The sequence below is a fragment of the Polypterus senegalus genome, chromosome 2, assembly GCF_016835505.1.
Source record: "Polypterus senegalus isolate Bchr_013 chromosome 2, ASM1683550v1, whole genome shotgun sequence".
Classification (NCBI taxonomy): domain Eukaryota; kingdom Metazoa; phylum Chordata; class Cladistia; order Polypteriformes; family Polypteridae; genus Polypterus; species Polypterus senegalus.
The window spans coordinates 78867603-78888227 of NC_053155.1; the positions used below are offsets into that span (position 1 = coordinate 78867603).

The following is a 20625-nucleotide window of genomic DNA, read 5'->3' on the forward strand; positions in this document are numbered from 1 at the left end:
AGGTCAGTTATGAGGCTTTGGGACGTGTGAAAACTGAGTGCCAGTAGAAAACCGTTGTAGACTCCATAAAGTGACTAAGCCATGCGTCTAAAGCCTATGTCAAACCACAGCTCACCACCAATACACTATTTGGAATTTCTTAGTTAGAGCTTAGAACCAAAATGGATGAGTGTAAAAAACCATTGTGAAAGCAACTTTTTAATTGCTGCTAAAGTTCCTGCAAATATTCTGTCAAGATTTCTAAAATTAGTGCTGACAGTTTCAGGAGGGAATGGCTGTCAAATTGGTAACATTGACATATTTCTGAAAACTTCAGGGAGGATACATGTACGTAGTGCATTCTCTCTCACACATAAGATAACACATACTGTTAATTAACCATATGCTTTAAGACAGCAAGATTCTATGAACAGAAAATAGAAGAGAGAAAAACACACACACTTTTCATTTAAAATGTGTTTGCAGAACATAAATTATTTGCTCCCAACCCTTTTCTAGCTGCTTGGCTTAGGTGTAAGGTGTCTGCTTGACTTTGGAAATACTAAGGTAGCATCATAACCATCTTGATTTTACATTATACCTAGCTAGTCTACATTGTGATAACGTATCAGACAGATTCGCTGTAAAGCTTTTCTCTTTATAACCAGCACTAGTACTTCAAAAATTGGCCTGCAAATATACTATATGGGCCAAAGGCTTGTGGATACCTGACCATCACACCTGTATGAGCTTGTTGGAGATCACATTCCAAAACCATGGGCATTAATGTGGTGTTTTTCTGCTTTGTGGCTGTAACTGCTTCTACTCTTCTGGAAAGGCTTCCTATGAGATTGTGAAGTTTGTTTGTGGGATTCTGTGCCTATTCAGGCAAAAGAGCATCTGTAAGGTCAGGTACTTATGCTCATCAAGAGGATCTGTCTAATAATCAGCATTCCAGTTCATCCCAAACAGTGGTCAGTATGATTGAGATCAGAGCTCATGTTCCTTCACAACAAACTAATCAGAACATGTCATCATGGACCAGGCTTTGTGCACAGGTGCACAGTCATGCTGCAACAGAAAAGGGCTTTCCCCAAACTGTTGCCACAAAGTTGGAAGTGCACAACTGTCAAAAATGTCTTTGTGTACTGTAGTATCAACAGTAATTTCTTTGGAACCAGGGGGGCTAACCTGAACTCTGAAGGACAGCCTCAGACCATGATCCCTCCTCCACCAAACTTTCCAGAAGACACTATGCAGTCCAGAAGGTAGCATTCTCTGGACATCCGCCAAGCCCAAATTCATCCATCAGACAACCACATAGTGAAATGTGATTTATCTCTCCAGAAAACACTTTCCCCAATGCTCCAGGGTCCAATGGTGACATGCTTTACACCATTGTAGCTAATACTTGGCATTGCAATTAGTAATCTAAGGCTTGTGAGCAGCTGCTCAACCATGAAAGCCCATTTCATGAGGCTTCTGACACACAGATCCTTTGCTGATGTTGCTTCCACAGGCAGTCTGGAACTCTGTTGTGAGTGATTCAACTGAGGATAGGAAACTTTTACATGCTATGTGCTTCAGCACTTGACGGTCCTGCTCTGTGAGTCTGAGTGGTCTACCACTTCATGGCTGAGCTGTTGTTGCTCCACTTCACAGTAACAGCACTTACAATTGACCGAGACAGATCTAACAAAACAGAAATCTCACATACTGAATTGTGGCCAAGGTGGCCTCCTATGACAGTGCCATGTTTAAAATCACTGAGCTCTTCAGTATGTTCAATCCTACTGCCAATGTTTGTCCATGGAGGATGCATAGATAGGTAAGTGCTTGATTTTAGGTACCAGTTTGCAATGGGTGCCGCTGAAACACCTGAACTCAGTCAGTTTGAAGGGTGTGCACACACTTTTGGGTATGTAGCGTACATCTTAAAACACTAGTCTCTTATCATTAGCTCACAACTAAACATCACACTGAAGTAGCAGCTACACTTCAGCATTTGGTGTCATTTGCACCTGGGTCAGTATTTGAATACAATTAGGAGAGCAAACTCCGCAGCAAAAGGTGAATTTACAGGAAAATCGTTAAAGCTAGTTTTGAATTTAAAGCCATGGCAGAAGCACAAAAAGCACAAAAAATAATTTCTTGTAAATGTAAAAATCATTCTGGAGCACTTTTCTGAATGCAAAATAGGAAGAAAAACTTAAAGGAAAATGAAACAATGACACCAATTAGATATAAGAGTGACTCGTTGATTTAGAAAAACAATCTGCCACCAGGACCAATCTAAGAAGCAAGAATGGAGCAGATGGAGGGCTGGACTGACAGAGGGCACAGTGTTAGTTAAAGTTGTCCAGGTTTGTCACAGTTGGCTGGCAGAACTGGAATCTGGCTGGTATATTTGGCTGTCTGCTGTAGCAATGCTTCATTGAATGCCCTTGGCTTATAAGATGCAGTGGCTTTTTCATATTGGATATGCAGGCTCCAAAAACATATTTTAAAATTCACACTGTTGCTACATGCAACAACATCTGAGAGTTGTAGGTCAAGAAGTGAGTAATACGATGGTAGACATGTGACCATGACCATCACCTGTATTCAATCTGAGAGTAAGCTATAAAAATGAAGCTGTTCACCAATTAAGGAATAGCAATATACTGTAATTATGTTGAGGCAGCTGGCTCCTCTTTTATGGCTCGCCATTATGTATAGCTCCCTGCCAGTGTTTTTCCTCCCTTGTTCACTTATGACATAGGCTGGAGTGGTGGCTCTGAGGCTAGGGATCTGAGCCAGCAATCGGAAGCTGGCCGGTTCGAATCCTGTAAATGCCAGAAATGACTACATGAGCAAGGCCCTTGACCTGTAATTGTTTCATCCTGGGTATGACGTTAATCTGCATCCAGCCCTTTCGAGCAGGTCCTCCAACTTACAGAAGAAACTTGGGGGTTGGTGGCAGGATTGGCACTCCAACCACTGTGACAAACCTCCCACTGTTCCAGTGTGGTGCTGAGGTGTCACCTGCTGCACTCGGGTCCCAAACCAGGTGGTTTGTCGTGTGGTGGGTGCGGCAATGTGCTATAAGTGCATGCTCCCAACTAACCTTATGACATACAATTCCAGTAAACCAAAACTCAAAATGAAAGATGCTAGAGTACAACTTTATTTGTAATTAGTAATGGTGCATTGCACGTTACACTTGACTCTTTCTCTGTACGTTTAGCATTCGTTTGCTCAGAGGTTGATGCGCTTGCTTCTTCCTGAGCATCTCTTCTTTTCTCCACCCTAGCGGCCCGCTTCTTCTCCTATTTTGTCGGCATCTTTTCGCATTAAAACTGATTAAGTCAGTATTTGCGTTGCAATTACTTAGTACGTTTTCCTTAATTTTTCACGTAAGCTGGCACTCAAGTCTTCAATCTGCCTCAAGAATGATTTAAGATACAAAGAGGTAGGGGAAATGACAGTGAAGGTGGTAGGGAATGAGAACGGCACCCATATGCACGATCCACCTGGCCGCCCTGCTGGTTGCTGCAGAGAGTTGATTCTACAATAAAATAAAATTAAAATAAAAACATGAACAACCATGGAGGTCATTCATCCCCATGAAAGTGTATAGTGGAAGTCATGTAGTATATGTGTACCAAATTTCAGGTCAATAGGTGAAACGGTTTGCGAGCTACAGGTGATTTAATATCCTGGGCAGACAAACGGACAGCCACGGTAGCGTATTATATAAGAAGATTGGCATCCATAGGCCAGTCATCTAATAGTCATTGAAACACTTAGAGAAAGGTGAATTCTTTCAAGACAAGCTGATTTTTTAACACAGTACATTAGAGGGTCAGCTCAAGTTGGACAGTTGGGAAGCAAAGTCAGAGAGGTGAGATTGCGTTGGTTTGGACATGTGCGGAGGAGAGATGATGGGTATATTGGGATAAGGATGCTAAGGATAGAGCTGCCAGGCAAGAGGAAAAGAGGAAGGCCTAAGAGGAGGTTTATGGATGTGGTGACAGAAAACATGCAGGTGATGGGTGTAATAGAATAATATGCAGAGGACAGGACGATATGGAAGAAGATGATCCACTGTGGCAACCCCTAACAGGAGCAGCCAAAAGAAGAAGAAGAAGGAGAGTCAGGAAGTGTTTTCAGTAAAAAAAAGAAAGAAGAATGGAGAAATGGTGTGACCTCAGACAGATGTGTAGGCATCAGCAGTCTTTTGCATTAGAGGTTGCTCTCCAGGGTCTGTAGCATAATACATAATAATTATACTACATTATAATTACTGTATAAGGTGTTCTTCTTATTGTGTGGGTGACAGGTCCTAGAGCATTTATCTGTGATAGTGCATTAGCATCAGCCATGGAGGAAAGCCTGCATAAATTAGAAAAGTGTGCTCTAATAATCAGGAATGGATTTTTTGTTTGTCCAATAAGAGGTATTTTTGCAATATATTCAGAGATATGCTTAGTCAAGGTTATTGTTTTAACAACAATGTTAAGAACTTTGAAATGACAAGCAAAACCTACCAGGTGCCTTCTTTTTATGATGACATTTAGAGATGAATAGTGCTAGCGTACTCCAGACAGCTATAATTGCAATCTTTCTCAGTCAGATGAACAATGGGATTATCTCACTTCCTCTCTTTTTCAAACAGGGATTTGCCCCCCCATTTCTTCCCAGGTTGTCAGACTCCTGAGTAGTGATGGGGGGGGAGGGGGAGGGGTAGCTTAATTTGCTAAAGTTCTCCCATTTCAGGTGATAGTGCAGAAGAGGCAGACCTTTCTGTCTTAAGACTCATTCATTTCTTCTGTGCCTTTGAATTTATTCCCTGTAAAGGCAGCATCTCAATCTTAAAAAAACAGAAATGGTTCTGGTTCTGTGTGCATTATAAGGAGAGGTATTATATATTGTGGTATGGATCATTTTATCATCATCAACTGTGCTGCCTTTAACTTTACCACAACATGAAAAGCGCCTCTCAAGCAGAGAGTGCAAAGACCCAGATTTGCTCTTATTTGGCTATTTCTTTATTTCCTTTTAGCATTTACCCTTGTTGCTCATAACACCATACCATTCTTATTTACCTGAAATCCTAAAAAAAAAATTTTGTTTTGTGCCACCAAACACTTCTGTAGGCCTAGAGTTGTGCTCACTTTGGTTTCTGCTCGGAACAATGATGCCTTCTAAGGATGGATCCACTTGTGAGGCCCTATGCTCCTTCTCGACCTCACAGGTCTACTGATGAACCTCTGTATGGTATCAAATCTCTATCCAGACTCTTCGTGTGTAGGTTCTAGCTGGGGGATTGAGCTGCGCACCTCCATTTAAACTTCTGACTCCATCAATGTGTTCAGAAAGTGTTTGAAGACTCTCTTGTTTGATGAATTTCTGTCTAACTGATATTAGTTGTTTGGTTTTTAAAACTAGCCTACGAATTGTATCTTGCTTGTATTTTGTTCTGAGCTCTTCATTTGTGGTGATCAATTTTGTCCTCCAGATTGGTGTTTATTCAATTATTTTGACCTCTTTTGTAAGTCAGATAAAAGTGTATGCTAAAGCCTATTTCACTTTAGACAACTTAACCAGTGATTTTCAGTTGTAGCCAGTTGGAGGCAGTTGGCGGTGTATTCCCATGAAGCTAATAGTCTAATGTGACATTCCTAAAGAGTGTAACCAACTAGTCTGCAACTAGCTAAAATAAAATCAGATTTGATTTTCTCATTATTTGGAGGGGTAGGCTATGTATGCATTAGAGCTGACAACCAAAATGTACCATAGAATGTTCATGCAGAAGTACAATGCATAAAATATAGTGACAAGGAATAAAGAACATGTGTGTTTTGAACCTCACAAACAGAACAGAAGCTCATCTGTCTGATGCTTCATATTTTACATACCGTAACAGAATGAAAAAAATGTAAGGGGCAGGTTGCTGATCTTCCTGCAGATATTAACCCTTCATAAAGTGCCACTCTGTCAGGCAACAGACTATTGGCAATCAGAAAATTGGGTGAGCATGACTGCACTGGAAGACCAGTGCTCATTTGCTAAATGTGATATTGCCTGTGACTCACATAATGTGACAATAGCTTAATCAAATAAATGTAAATGTATAGATGGCTTGTGGCTACCAGTGTGTCCATAAATTATTAGTGTAGTGCCACTGCAGTTGATTCTATAAACTGCTCTGTTCTTACACTGAACAAGCCTCTGCCAATATAATATTGAAAAATTCTCTTACATGACCTTCAATGACCGACAGTTAATAACACATTTAAAAATTAAGTTGGTAAAGCCAGTGTAGTGAACAGTCCATTCATAGTAGGCTAGGCGTAAGTATTAGGTCCCTCTTACATTGAATCAATCAAGTTCCCGTTCTTTTTATTTCCTACAATAATGAGCATTACAAACATAAATGAAATAATCGCATGACAATGCTTTGAGCCCCTTGGCAAGTAAACTGTATTGTCAGGTTTTTCAAAGAAATAAGTGTAGTAGGTTTGTGATAGAGGCTGTTCGTGGAGGATTTAATTTTATAACTACACCACGATCACCTGCATCTGCGAAACTGGGCTGTGTCATGCTTTTCACTTATTGTTGCCTGCTTAGTGTGCTTTGTATCTCTAATACTAATCAATTTACATTTACATTTTTTAAAAAGTCACACTAGATCACTAAGAACTGCTGAACTACACACTTCTTCTTGGGGGCACCACACATCTTTGTCTCAGCAGCCACTTATACACATGATTTGATTGCACAGTGATTGTTTTAGTTCATGTTTCTCACAACTTTTTGTGCTGTATTTAGCACAGTAAACTTAGAATATACACTAATCATAGCCCAAAGTGTACTTGCAGATTTTACCTTTGTGGGCGCCCTGTGGCCCTAACCCCTGCAAATCATGTCCATTTTTCAAGCCAAGACAGTTGTGAAGTATTGTTTTGCGTCTTTCAATTGCATACACATTGTAAAATAGTCATTTTTGAAACACCAATATTATGAGATTCAGCCATTTGAAATGAAGTCCAGCCACATGTGATAGCTCGGCACTTAGTTTTCCTGCACAAAAAACTTTCAACCCCCAGGGGCTGGTTTCTGGACCAGAATCACAGGTAAACTTTTGTGCCATATATTTGGTTTAGTTTTGATTTACTTCCATATTTATTTTAAGTGCTGCACAAGTGAATAGAAAATGTATCCTTACAAGGAGAAAAACAGTATACCCATCCATCCTAACTACAGGGTCACGGGGGTCTGCTGGAGCCAATCCCAGGGCACAAGGCAGGAAACAAACCCAGGGCAGGGCGCCAGCCCACCGCAGGGTGCACACACACACAAACACACTAGGGACCATTTAGAATCACCAATGCACCAAACCTGCATGTCTTTGGACTGTAGGAGGAAACCCATGCAGACAAGGGGAGAACATGCAAACTCCACGCAGGGAGGACCTGGGAAGCGAACCCGGGTCTCCTAACTGCGAGGCAGCCAGGCTACCCACTGTGCCACCCCAAAACAGTATACCAGGAATGATTATTTCCTGTTGTCACAAGCATGCATTGGAAACACAGAAGGCACAGATCAATACTCAACTGCTGTCTTGGCCTGTAAAATGAACATATTTGGTAATATTTTAGGATTTTTTTTTGTGTCCCATACACTCCATTGCAAAGTTCCAATATGGGCAACATATTTTTAAAATTTATAGGAAAGCTTAATTTTTGAAAAACAGTTTCATGTGGCAAAAGTATATATACCATATTTGTGAAAAAATAACTTTGAAATAAAAAATACTGAACTTTAAGCTATCTCATTTGGTAGGTACTTAAAAGTCTGAATTTTCTGGTCACAGGGGACAGAACCCATGCCAACAGTATTGGGAGCAAGGCAGGAATTAATACAATACAGTTTATTTTTGTACAGCCCAAAATCACACAAGAAGTGCCGCAATGGGCTTTAACAGACCCTGCCTCTTGACAGACCCCCAGCCTTGACTAACTAAGAAGACAAGGAAAAACTCCCAAAAAACCCTTGTAGGGAAAAAATGGAAGAAACCTCGGGAAAGGCAGTTCAAAAAGAGACCCCTTTCCAGGTAGGTTGGGCGTGCAGTGGGTGTCAAAAAGAAAGGGGTGAATACAATGCAACACAATACACAGAACGGAACACAAATAATCCTCAATACAGTATAACAGTAAAATAAAAATGTTACAAATACAGAGCAGAATTTAACAGTAGATGATATCAATTACGTTTGAATGCCTACAGAGGACCAGTTTAGATTATCCACTCAACCTAACCTGCACATCTGTGGAATGTAAGAGAAAACCCCAATAAATGAACACAGACACAGGGAGAATGTGCAGACTCGCTAGTGACAAGGGTGAGTCTCCTGAAGGCAGCAGCACTCACCAGTGCCAATGTTCTCCCATGCCACCGTGCATCTGATATCAGCCTTTAAAACACAGCACCAACTATATATGTTGTTCTGTGCAACTTCAGAAGACACTGTCAACAAATATTCACATACCTTACTAGACATGTCATAGTTAAAATTAACTGATTACAAATACTTGACACAAAATGATGGGGGTTCTTCTCATCATAATTTACTATACAGTTCTGAACGTTTATTTACTCATTGTGATAAGTACAGTTGTGGAGGTGGTATTACTATCTAGTGTACAGAAATTAACTTCACTCTTTGTATAGCAGTTCAAATCCGTGAAAGTATTTTATGGATAGAGAGCAGCAGCACTGCCTGAGTACCAAAGCTTCAATGGAGGTAATCTCATCTTTGACCTTAATCTCATCACAACAGTGTATATGCATATTACTGTCAAACTATAAACCAATTGACAGGGTTTATAATGACGTAATAATTATGATTAACAATCCTTACTTAATAGATCGATTTCAATTTTAAACTTGAGCAAGGCATATCATCTTTGTAAGAGTTCTGTGTAAGGTCTTCTTTGTACATGTACAGTCCTTGGAGTATCACCCAAAAGCAATTTAGTTTTCCAAAACATCTCTCACAACTGTAAGTAACAACTGAAATCTCGCTTCTGAGTGTACAGTGCCATCCACAATGGTGATTATTGGTGAAACAATATATTTTAATGCACTTCCATAATTATCATGAGGTTTTTATACAATGTTACTCCTTTCGGTTTAGAAGAAGCCAGACTTTGCTTGCCTTAGATGTAACCTCTTTTTATTTTACACATGATTTATTTAAAGCATAAAAGCCTGGATGATGGAGTTTGCATGTTCTCCCCGTGTCTGCGTGGGTTTCCTCTGGGCGCTCCGGTTTCCACCCACAATCCAAAGACATGCAGGTTAGGTGGACTGGCGATTCTAAATTGGCCCTAGTGTGTGCTTGGTGTGTGGGTGTGTTTGTGTGTGCCCTGCGGTGGGTTGGCACCCTGCCTGGGACTGGTTCCTGCCTTATGCCCTGTGTTGGCTGGGATTGGTTCCAGCAGACCCCCGTGACCCTGTATTCAGATTCAGCGGGTTGGAAAGTGGATGGATGGAAGCCTGGATGATCTCTTTTCTTCTATCAAGATTTCTTTTCCATATATCATTGTAGGAAGAGATCTAAAAGAAACACAGCAATGTCAAGAATTTCCACTTAACTGTAGGTGATTTTTATGTGTTTTACACAAATACCTAAAGCATACATACTCCAACAGTCCAAAGACATGCAAGTTAGGTGCATTGGTGATCCTAAATTGTCCCTAGTGTGTACTCGGTGTGTGGGTGTGTGTTGCCCTGTGGTTGGCTGGCGCCCTGCCCGGGATTTGTTCCTGCCTTGCGCCCTGTGCTGGCTGGGATTGGCTCCAGCAGACCCCCGTGACCCTGTGTTAGGATATAGCGGGTTGGAAAACGACTGACTGACTGATATATATTAGTGCTGACAAGCATCAACAGAGAGATGCAAAAATGGAAATTGTTATCTCACATTTATTATAGTAGTCTCTACATCAATTTGTTCATTTGTAAAAAAGGATTTGTCTAATCTGGGCTCTACATGTTTCAGTGTAAGTGTTGCTTTTATTTTGCTGTTCGATTTTGAAGTGCTTAGTGCTGCTAGCCACAGCTCCAGAGACTCGGGTTCACGTGTGATGGCTGGTGTTCTGTCTGGGGTTGGCTCATGCCTCGCACTTTATGCCCATATGTAACACTATCAATGCATCTATTAGATTTGGAAAATGAATTTATGAAATACATGCAGCAGATAGAAGTATGATTATTTAACATGTGGTTCTGTTTCATCTAATATTGCATGTTTCATTTTTAAGTTCTTGAATCCTTTTTCCTCAATATTTCTTTGACAACCTGTATATGATTATGCCCGTGGTTAACAGGTGTCTTATCATTCATATCAGACCTATTTAGATAACCACAACAAACTTAACACACGTGCCTTTGGGATGTGGGAGGAAACTGCTGAATACTTTTCAGTTCTTATGCAGTCCAGATGGTGTGGAAGCTTACACGCAGCACTTCTGTTCTACATAGTTCACAAGATTTGAAGATTTATTTCTCTGTGGATGGTGTTGAGCAGATTACTCTGTCAAACATGTTGATCAGGGTGTGATGCTTTTGACCAAGCTTGTAGTCTTTTGAATTGCATCATGATAAGTAACACCAATTGATCTAATGTACATGTATTTATTTTCTGTCCACTTGACACGATTTTGCAGCACGCCCGCAGAGAGATTAAACAACTCGACACATCCACATAAAGTGTGAGCTTTCTTGAAGGATTTTACTGGATGTACCTCGTTGTATACTGAAATATGTACAAAGTAAACATAAAGGTATTTACAGGTGTGCAACCAAAGACAATAAGTAAGAAGTAATGATTTACAAAGCAGTACATAGCAGAGACACTTACAAGATGAGTGATTTCCTGGGTCAGATTGTGACAAGAGTTGTGGGTAAACAGGGATTCAGATTGCTGCGTACCAGAACTAACCAGACCCAGGGGTTTCTATACCTTAAAGATGCGTTTTGGACTTGACCAAAAAAAGACATAAAGGGATGCCTATGTGAGACACAAAGGGTGCATTGTATTTAAATGTTCATTATGGGACCTACATGCTTTATGTGTGAGCTATATGGGCATTTATAACACCACTGTGAATGTAGGACGTGACTAACAGGTGTGTTCATAAACGACAAGACAGAGGGGCTGCATAGTTTAACAAATAAAAGTAACAGCTAACAGCATGAGAAAACTTTTCAGGGAAAGGTTGTACAAACATGGGGAGAACATGCAAGTGATCAGGTCACTGGAGCTATGAGGCAGCTGTACCACCCTGCATGTCTGTTTTCTTACTCAAATAAGCCTCAACTGCAAAAACGTGTTACCTGATTAAACAACATAAAGTGTGCTTTTTCACTGAAGGTCTCATAAACATGAAAAGATTACAAAACAGAACAATAGGATGTTTAAAAGTCAGTCAGCCAACAAAAGAAAACACTGGAACCTTGACTGTGTGGTCCATTATTTAAAGAATAGTCCACAGGAACTCCATCTAGCTTGTGTCTGACTAATAGGAATAAGATCTGTAACACTTGACAGCCACTCAATTTCAGATAAATGGGAAAGGAAGAGGAAATTAACTTTTTCTGAGCATATTAAATAAAGTACTTGATAAATATTAGCATACAACAAAAGGCTGCAGAAGTGTGTAGTGCTGCTCCATGATTTCCTGTGTTCCGCTTAGTACTTTGAAAGGGAGCAGATTGTGCTGTCATCTCATTATTTTAACGTCTTAGGAAGGCAAGAAATTAGTTCTGGTGGTAGGCTTTGCTCAAAGACGCTTTCTTTAAGAAACGCTGCACTGCTCGGATTCAGTTTCCCTTTAATATTTTTGCCAGCTCATAGCCCATTCTTAAAAGATCTGCTAAATGACTGAAAGAAGAAGAAAGAAGATCAGGCATACTGTTTGAAAATATGTGAACTTAACATATGTATAAACTGAAAGAATTGCTCACTTTCTGATGAGAATACGGATTCTGGGCAAATTCTGCTTTGTGTCCAAAGTACAGATTCTCCACAACAGTGACTTCAGTCTGTTCATTCATTTTCTTAGCTCACTTAATCCTTTTGTTGAGTCATGTGGTACTGGTGTCAGTCCTGGCAGCTTTAAATACAAGTAGACATTTGTATCCTTGAGAGCATTACCCACTTAGCTTTGCTTTGGCACACAAGGCCTTTGCTAAGATGCGGCTGGCAGGTCATTTTTTTCTGATACTAAACTTCAGCTCAAGTGTCAGTTCTCCTCACACAGTTCCTCCTTTTGAAATGCAACTTCTGGGTCTCCTTTGATAAGAATGAACAATTACAGGCAAATGACATCCAAAGATGTTTCTCCGTGATGCAACATTTTAAGACTTCTTCAGAGAACAAAAAGGCATCACTCAACTATTGGAAACTGTGACAGAAAAAACACCATTTATCAACCAAAATGTTATGTGCAACCAAGAGACAGCGGTAAATGGAACTCCTTCCTTTACTATCCATTGCAGGCACTAGATCTGTGCTCTCTGTACTCTCAGCCTGAAATAACTTCTCCATAGCAGGACTGCTGTTGCCTACAGGGTGGCCGTAACAAAAGCTAGAGTTTTACTCTGCAGGGTAAGTAGGACTGTAAGAGTAGAAGATCATCCATAAAGGAGTTACTGTACATGCGGGTGCTGCATGAGTCCAAGCTTTGCTAAAGAAAAGCAAGTTGCACAAGTAAGAGAGACCAGCAACACATTTCTTGTCCTGAAGAAAGGAGTTGATTAATCACCAACAGCCCAGCAGACGTAAGTTTTATGTTAACAAGACAGAAGCACTGCATGAAGACATGCTGTAGTACAGCCCGCAACCATAAGGTGCAACCACAACAAAAAGAAGAAGAGCTGAGCTGAATAGAGAAAGATAAAACACTGAATGTTGTTCTATATGTACTAGAGAAGGCATTGCCTACACCAGGTTTCAACAAGAACTTAACCATAGGTGCATCTGCTCTGTTTCTAAGAACAAGTGTCTTTAACTTGGTGATTAGGATAACACTAGTTAATATATTCAGGTTATTGGTATTACTGTAAATGAAAATAGTAAACTGTGTGAAAAATGGGTCTTGAGCTGTTATAAGTTTCTCTTCTTAAACTCTATAGGTGCTTTCCCACCATAGGAACTTAGTTTTTAGGAACTGTCGAGTTTCTGTACAATGTAGACCCTGGGCTACTTGTGGTCCCAGGCCAATTTTGTTTGTTGTTTTCCCACCACACAACAAAATATGTGACATGCAAAGAAGAGTCATGGTGTGTAAAGTGAGGCATTTTTGGAGTTCATGGGGGTTCCCTCCACCTTATTGCTTTTAAGTGATTGCAGCTTCATTAGGGATATTAGTGCTTCACTGCGCCACATGATGCAGTGCACCAGGTAGGCAGGTATAAAGATTGAGGTGGCACAAGGTGCCACGGACAACTCTGTAAAGTCCAAATACTAACAGATTTGTAAGACGGTGCCAGTAATTGTGGTCAAGCATTTATCATAATTCATCATCAGAGTGCGACCCACGATAGTTCCTGCTTGAACGAAAAGTATATACTCTGGAGGAAGAGCTAATGTAAATAACAGGAACTACCTACCAGGAACTAAAAATGACCAGGGTTCCTGTGGTAGGAATGCTATGAAAGCTCCTGAGTTTCAAAAAAGTCCCTGGTTCTTGAAAAAAACTCCTGCGGTTGGAAAGCACCTAATAGTAAAATTTCAGACTAGCATCTCACATACACACAGATGAGAGCAAACACTCTGTGAACAAATCATCACCACCGTTGAAGTGCGGGCACTAAAAATTTTATAACTAGACAAGAACTGGGAGAGGAACATTTTAAGGCTAGTCGTGAATGAATGATGCTTCATTGTTAATTCTTTTGATAAAAATGAAGGAAATAGGATTCACAAGCCATGTGCCTCTTTCTGTAGGAGAGAGACAAAGATCAAACCAAGCTAATATATATTAATGTTTTGAATTGGTTATTATTGTGTTATGTCTGTAAATAATTAATATATCCATCTTTTATTATCCCCATGTTATGAAAAATTCTATTATTTGGCTTATTGCAGCAAGTGTATTTGTTTTTTGTTAAAAAATAGTCTATCATCGGATCTGAATCACAAACAGAGTAGGTGAAGCCTGATTCATATGGATAGTCACCTATGAACTTTAGTCATAAATTGTACCAATGTGGTCATAGTTCTGGCATCCCAGCTGAATGGTGAAGCAGAGATCTCATACAACACAGTGGCCTCTGAAAATGGCTATCTTAAGTAGTTTTACCTTATATTCAATTACATCCCGTGTCCTGCACATTCCAAGAAGTCATCCCTGGTGTCTATATAGACAAAAAGAAGGCCGGAGAACTAAGTGGTCAACTTGTTTAACTAGTTTCTAGTGTCCTTGGGAAGTTTCTGCCCTTCCTGATTCTCTGTTTCTCCACGTACAGAAATTCTGTCATCTCTGGTCTTAAGGCAAATCATACAATACATTAGATAGGAGGTGTGGCTGTCTATACCTGAGACACAAAGTCTCCTATGTACATTTTACCTTTTCAGTAGCCTGACTCACTACCTGAACACTCCATACTTACTGCACTGAGAAAATTATCATTTGTCCAACTGAGTATTGTAATGTGAAAAAGTTGCCAGTAGCCAGAACACCACAGGCCATTTCACCAGAGGACCTCTAGACAAGAGTAAGAACCATACCGGCAGGACGAGAAGTCCAGCTTATGGCATTGTGGGACTGCTGGGGATGGAGAGACGGGTTGAGTGGCTCATAAGTCTCATAGGTGCTTCCAAATACAGTAGGTTCAGGCACCAGCACAAGTCAAAGAGACAGGCTGCCTGCCTGCTTAGAAGCCTACCATGTTCTTCTGGGATGCCAGACCTCAGGCAGAGATAACTGGCCTTGTGGTACTAGAAAGAGTGAAGCCACAAAATGTTAGCAGGCAGTTGAACCACTGCCTGACCAATGTTAGTAAGTAGATCACCTCTATAAGGGAATGGGTAGCTGGCATGTGCCAGTGGACACCTGGCTCTTTAATGGCAATAGAAGACTCATGATTCCAATTTGACATAACACAAATATTGTTTTAGGATTCTTTGTGTGAAAAGTATGATCCCAATGATACAGGCATGTGCACACCTTTAAGTTAAACTGGAAGGAGTCAGCATGTGTCTGGAAAATTGCAATGATAAGGAAGATAATATCACCCATTTTTATCTGAAAAGATAAAAAGACATGAGTAGAAAAAGTCAGTCACACTAAATAATTGCACCACTGGCATTTAACACCTTTTTATCATACATTGTTTCTGAATTTCATCTTCTGTCAGACAAGACATTTGCTTAGGCAAACAGATGATAAGGGATTGTATTGTTAAACAGTTAATTAGGCAGTGATTGTGATCACCAGTGATGGTTAGGAATAAAAAAAAACTGATTGCAAATAAGACACACATATTAATTTTACAATTCAACAAAAATATGAATAGGAAATTATTGCATGTTAATCAGATATTCAAGCTTTTGTTTGCTTCTCTACATAATTCCCATTTTGAGTTATGACGACTAATTACATGGTCAGGTCAGAATTTGTTTTTTAAAGGCTGTAGAATAAAAAGAAGTAAAAAGCAATCTTGCTGCATGCCTTCAGCGACAGTGGCTGATGTGGGAACTGAATATTGTACAGTGATTCAGTTAAGTTATTGTGGTGGCTCAGTCCTTTCTCCATAATTAAAACCTATATAACAACAATCGGAGTGCCAGCAATAAGGTGCATTAGTATTATCACTTCCTTGGCATCCCAAAAATGTGTGTGTTAGGTTAATCATGTGACTCTGTGTGTGTGTGTGGGTGTGTGTGAGTGGACCCTGACCTAGAATGGCACCCCTAAAGTGGGGTAGCTGTTCAGATTTTCTCTCTCTATACTTTAATAGCCATAATCCTGGAATATCTCTTTTTTCTTGTTTTTCAGGTCCTCACTTTGTGGCAGTGAATAACAAAAATGAAATTGTGGTGACAGATTTTCACAATCATTCAGTTAAGGTACAAATTGCCTATATGCCTATTTTTATGATTTTTTAAAATTTGTATTTATACAAATACTTAATGGTAAAACATATTGTTAAATGACATGGAGCAGTGCAATTCTATCTTTAATTGCTATTTTAATATACTTATTTATTTCTAATTATTTATTTTTTTCTCTAATGCCTTGGCCAGCGCATTGAGCTATATGCTTTGTATGAAAATGTGTTGTAGAATGTTGTTGGTTTCTACTACTAATACATTAATATCTATAATAAGAAATAACATTAGAGGTACCAAAAATAATGAACAATTTCTTAAGAGATACCAAAAATAATGAACAATTTCTTAAGAGGTACCAAAAATAATGAACAATTTCTTACTTCACCCATTTACAAATGAGCTTCACCCACTATAACGTTGTGGTGGGATGGAGCCTATTCCGGGACACCAAAAATAAGCTTAGTTTTTTCTAAGTGCAAAACTTAATTTAAAATGTTTAAATTATATGTATTTGTATTTTAGGTATACAGTGCAGATGGAGAGTTCTTGTTTAAATTTGGGTCTCACGGTGAAGGAAACGGGCAGTTTAATGCTCCAACTGGAGTTGCTGTTGACGCAAATGGCAACATAATTGTAGCAGACTGGGGAAACAGCCGGATACAGGTAACCAAACAGAACTGTATCGTCTCTATAGGTGAAGCTTCAATCTAAAGTAGACCACTTACTTATTGCATGTGTAACTTTTAAATATTTCTGCCATGTCAATGTCAATATGAATAATAGGGCCATGCTACTATATGATACACCATAGGATTCTGCATTTCTTACCTGATACACATGGCTGTCCATTTCTTACCTGATCACTTAATTGACTGCTCAATAATTGACCACTTCACATGTACAAATGCTGCTACCAGTGTATGAAGCCAGCAGACAAATACTTGTGGAGCATATGTTTGGTGATGAGACGAATGGACAAGAATACACATTTAAGTGCCTGTGGATATGGCATTGTGGTGGGTGTTAAATGAGTTGGCAGATTTGCAGGTTCTCATGGATGTTAGTCACAAAGTTACACAGAGAATAGGCCACCATCTAGAAACGACTAGCCAGCAGGAGGTGATTGGTTACAAACAGACAATTATTAAAAGGTCTTGTTGGAGGCTGACATAACTTGCACAGAGTAAGAGATGGTGTACAACTTTTCACAAATTGGGCATAGCAGATGAGGATCCAGCCAAGAAGGCGGTGGTGGTGTTGGTATTAAAGAATGCAGAACACTGGACACTGGAAATATGGCCTGTTTTGATGAACCAATATTCCTGACAAGTCATGGTAATTTGCAATGACTTTCTATTTTCTAACATCATAGTGGCACACCTAACACATTCTTTTTTGAGTCTTTCCAGAATGCACAAGGTGTAAGGCAAGAATCAATAATGGATGTGGCACAATTGTCAGTCAGTCAATCATTTTCTAACCTGCTTCATCCTGAACAGGGTCTGCTGGAGCTTATGCCAGCCAGTATAGGGAACAAGGCATGAGCAAACCCTGGACAGGGCACCAGTCCAACACAGGACAAACACACAAACACACACACATTCACTAGGGCCAATTTAGCATTGCCAATCCACCTTACCTGCATGTCTTTGGACAGTGGGAGGAAACCGGAGAATACTCACGCAGACACGGAAAGAACATGCTAACTCCACTCAGGGAGGACCCGGGACATGACCCCTGGTCTCCTTAATGTGAGGCAGCTGTGCTACCACTGCGCCGTCGTGCCCCCTCCCAGCACAAATGTATAATAATCATTACAGTATATATTACTTGAGGCCATTTAGAAAATCTTTTTCAAATTTACATATAGCTCTTTTTAGAAATATGATTTGATGTATTTGTCATTACAGTGAAGAGTTTTAGGATATAAGGTTTTATTTCACATAGGCATTATAAAGTAGAAATTTTGAAACTGAAAGTATGTTGTTGCTCTTGATAGGACTCTATAGTGCATCTCTTAATTTCAATAAAATCACCCAGTTTCAGTCATCGTACACTGCATTTCCTTCACAGTGTAGTTCTTTGATCAATCAGCATTAAAAACAACAAAGACCTTTAAGTGTCAGCTGAGAGGAAAATGTTCTACAGCAGGCTGAGTCAACATGCCTTTCAAAAAATCTAAAAGCTGCTCTTTGTTGTGATCCCCTGGCGTGTTTGATTTTTCTAAAATAAGAAAAACTGCATTTATTTCCAGATATGTGTATTGCAATAGAAAATTTACAGCGTAACAATTGAATGCACATTGCTATAAACAAAAGATGAAAAATGAGTTCTGTCAAAAATAGAATCAATTCAGTAAATCAGAGTTAAGATTCATTAACTAGTAATGTGACTTTTTATACTTTTACTTTTATTTTACTCTTTTGTTTTACTTCATCATAAAAGCAAACTCAAAAATTTCTGATATGCACATTTAACCCTTTCCAGTCTGGGAAAAAAAACAAAACAAAGCAGTGATACGCACTTAGTATGAGTGACGCTTTCTTTGGTCGCATTTCCTTTCTGTGAAGTGTTTTGAAGAAGTACACAGCAGTATGTAGTGTATGGCACTTTGTAGTCAAGCAAAGCAAAATAGTTTGCCAACTATTTATCTCTGATTTTAACTTTCCAATTGGATTGTATGTTTTTTTAGCATTTTGTGACCTTTCTTTTTATATACATTTTCTATAAATAACCCATATTTTGCTTAAGAAATGATATTGTTAGGGTTAGGGTTACAGAATGTTAGTAATGCTTATTCATTTTCTTTCTTGTCATTCAGAGTGGGTGGATTGGAGGTTTTTCTCACCAAGGAAAAATGAGCTAATGCTATTTATCAGATATTTACCTTCTCAAATGAGCATTTTATTTATTTATTTATTTATTTTTGTTTCTTTTTCTTTTTTGGTCACTGTGCTGTCATGTTGTGATTTTTGTCACTTGGATACAGTGCTGTGTTGCTGGGGATGCGGTTCCCAGAAGTCACACATCTGATGTGCAACGCTTTAAGTTGTCAGCGCCTCATGTCCTACAGCATCCTAGATCCCATTATGCTGTGAGAAGACTCTTTACTAGAACAACAAAAGAATTTTTTTTTTTTTTTTTCCCAGCCTGTCAGTAACACAGATGACACATGCATATGTAATGTATGTGTAGCTGTGCTGTCATCATTCATGGCTTTTTTTTTTTTTTAATATATATATATTTATTTTTCTTTTAAATAGGTTTGTTATAGTCACAGACAAGACCGGGGGAAAACAAAAACAAAAGAAAAAGGAAGAAAGTGGGGAAAGAGTCAGATGGTGGACAATGGAAGAAAAGATAAAAAGGTGGATAGAGAGAGAGGGGTAGACAAAACAAAACACCGACAATCTGCTTCAATACCTGTTGAGAGGAGAAAAAAAAAAAAAAAAACCAGCAGGCAAAAACACAGCAACCAACATCTGTATCAATCACAGTGATTAATAAATATTAAATGCTATTGAACAGCACATAGTACTAATATTACAAGATAGGATTAGAGAGAGCCGCTAGGCAAGACAGTGTGTGTCTATGATTACCTGATTATACACACGTGTTCACCTGTGTGCACACCCGTATATGTGAGCGCACTTGTATTCATAAGGTTCTTCCATGTAAATGTCTAATAGTGTAATAGTGTGTGTGGGGAACAGCAGCCCCGCTCCCCAGGACCCGAAGCAGATATGTAGGAGACCCGTGCCCCAGACATCCAGAGAAACCCACGGACACAGGAGTCCTAGGTGGATCCACGCAGGGATGACAACAAAAGAAATTAATTCCATTCATCTGATTATTGTGGCATTTTTGTCTTTCGTTCTCAGTCTTTTTTGATGATTTTGTTTTGGTTAGAGATTTGTTCTTGGTTTTATAATAGGTACACACTTGTTTTCTGGTCCTCTACTAAGCCGGTTATGTGTTAGACAACTTTTAAAATTACATGTCTTTTATTTATTTTTTTTATTTCCTTTGTTGTTTTTGGGGTTTTATGTATTGGAGACAATGTGTGTCTGCGGTGGGTTGGCACCCTGCCCAGGATTGGTTCCTGCCTTGTGCCCTGTGCTGGCTGGGATTGGCTCCAGCAGACCCCCGTGACCCTGTATTCGGATTCAGCGGGTTAGAAAATGGATGGATGGATGGACAATGTGTGTTTTGTTTATAGGTAACTGAAATAAAGTATGTTTTATTATTTTTATATTTTTACTTTACAGTGATGCCACTTTGTCTTGATTATGGGTGCCAGTTGTTAGGGGGTGCGGTCCCTGAAGTCACAGCATATACAGTAATGTCATCGACACAACACCAGCGTTTTGACTCTTTTAGCATCCAAGGTTTCAGAGAGTAAATGTGATTGTATTGGTGTTTCTGATTGACTTTTGGCTTAAGAATTTCTTGCTGTCTAATTACTGTTTCGGGTTCGCTTAGCGTTTCAGTTTTGGTGTCTGATCCTTGAGTCTCCGGGTTTTGACTTTTGATTTGTTTTG

The 20625-nt window shown here is 39.5% G+C and overlaps 1 protein-coding gene across 2 annotated transcripts in view; it reads left to right on the top strand.

Moving 5' to 3' along the window:
- LOC120523085 (tripartite motif-containing protein 3-like) overlaps positions 1-16810 on the top strand; it is a 124467-nt gene extending 107657 nt beyond the window's left edge. For both annotated transcript variants that reach the window (XM_039744054.1, XM_039744055.1), the window contains exons 10-11: positions 16029-16099; positions 16607-16810. In XM_039744054.1, coding sequence (XP_039599988.1) covers positions 16029-16099; positions 16607-16795 — 260 coding nt within the window. In that variant the 3' untranslated portion in view covers positions 16796-16810. The remainder of the gene's footprint in view (positions 1-16028; positions 16100-16606) is intronic.
- The last annotated feature ends 3815 nt before the right edge of the window (positions 16811-20625 follow it).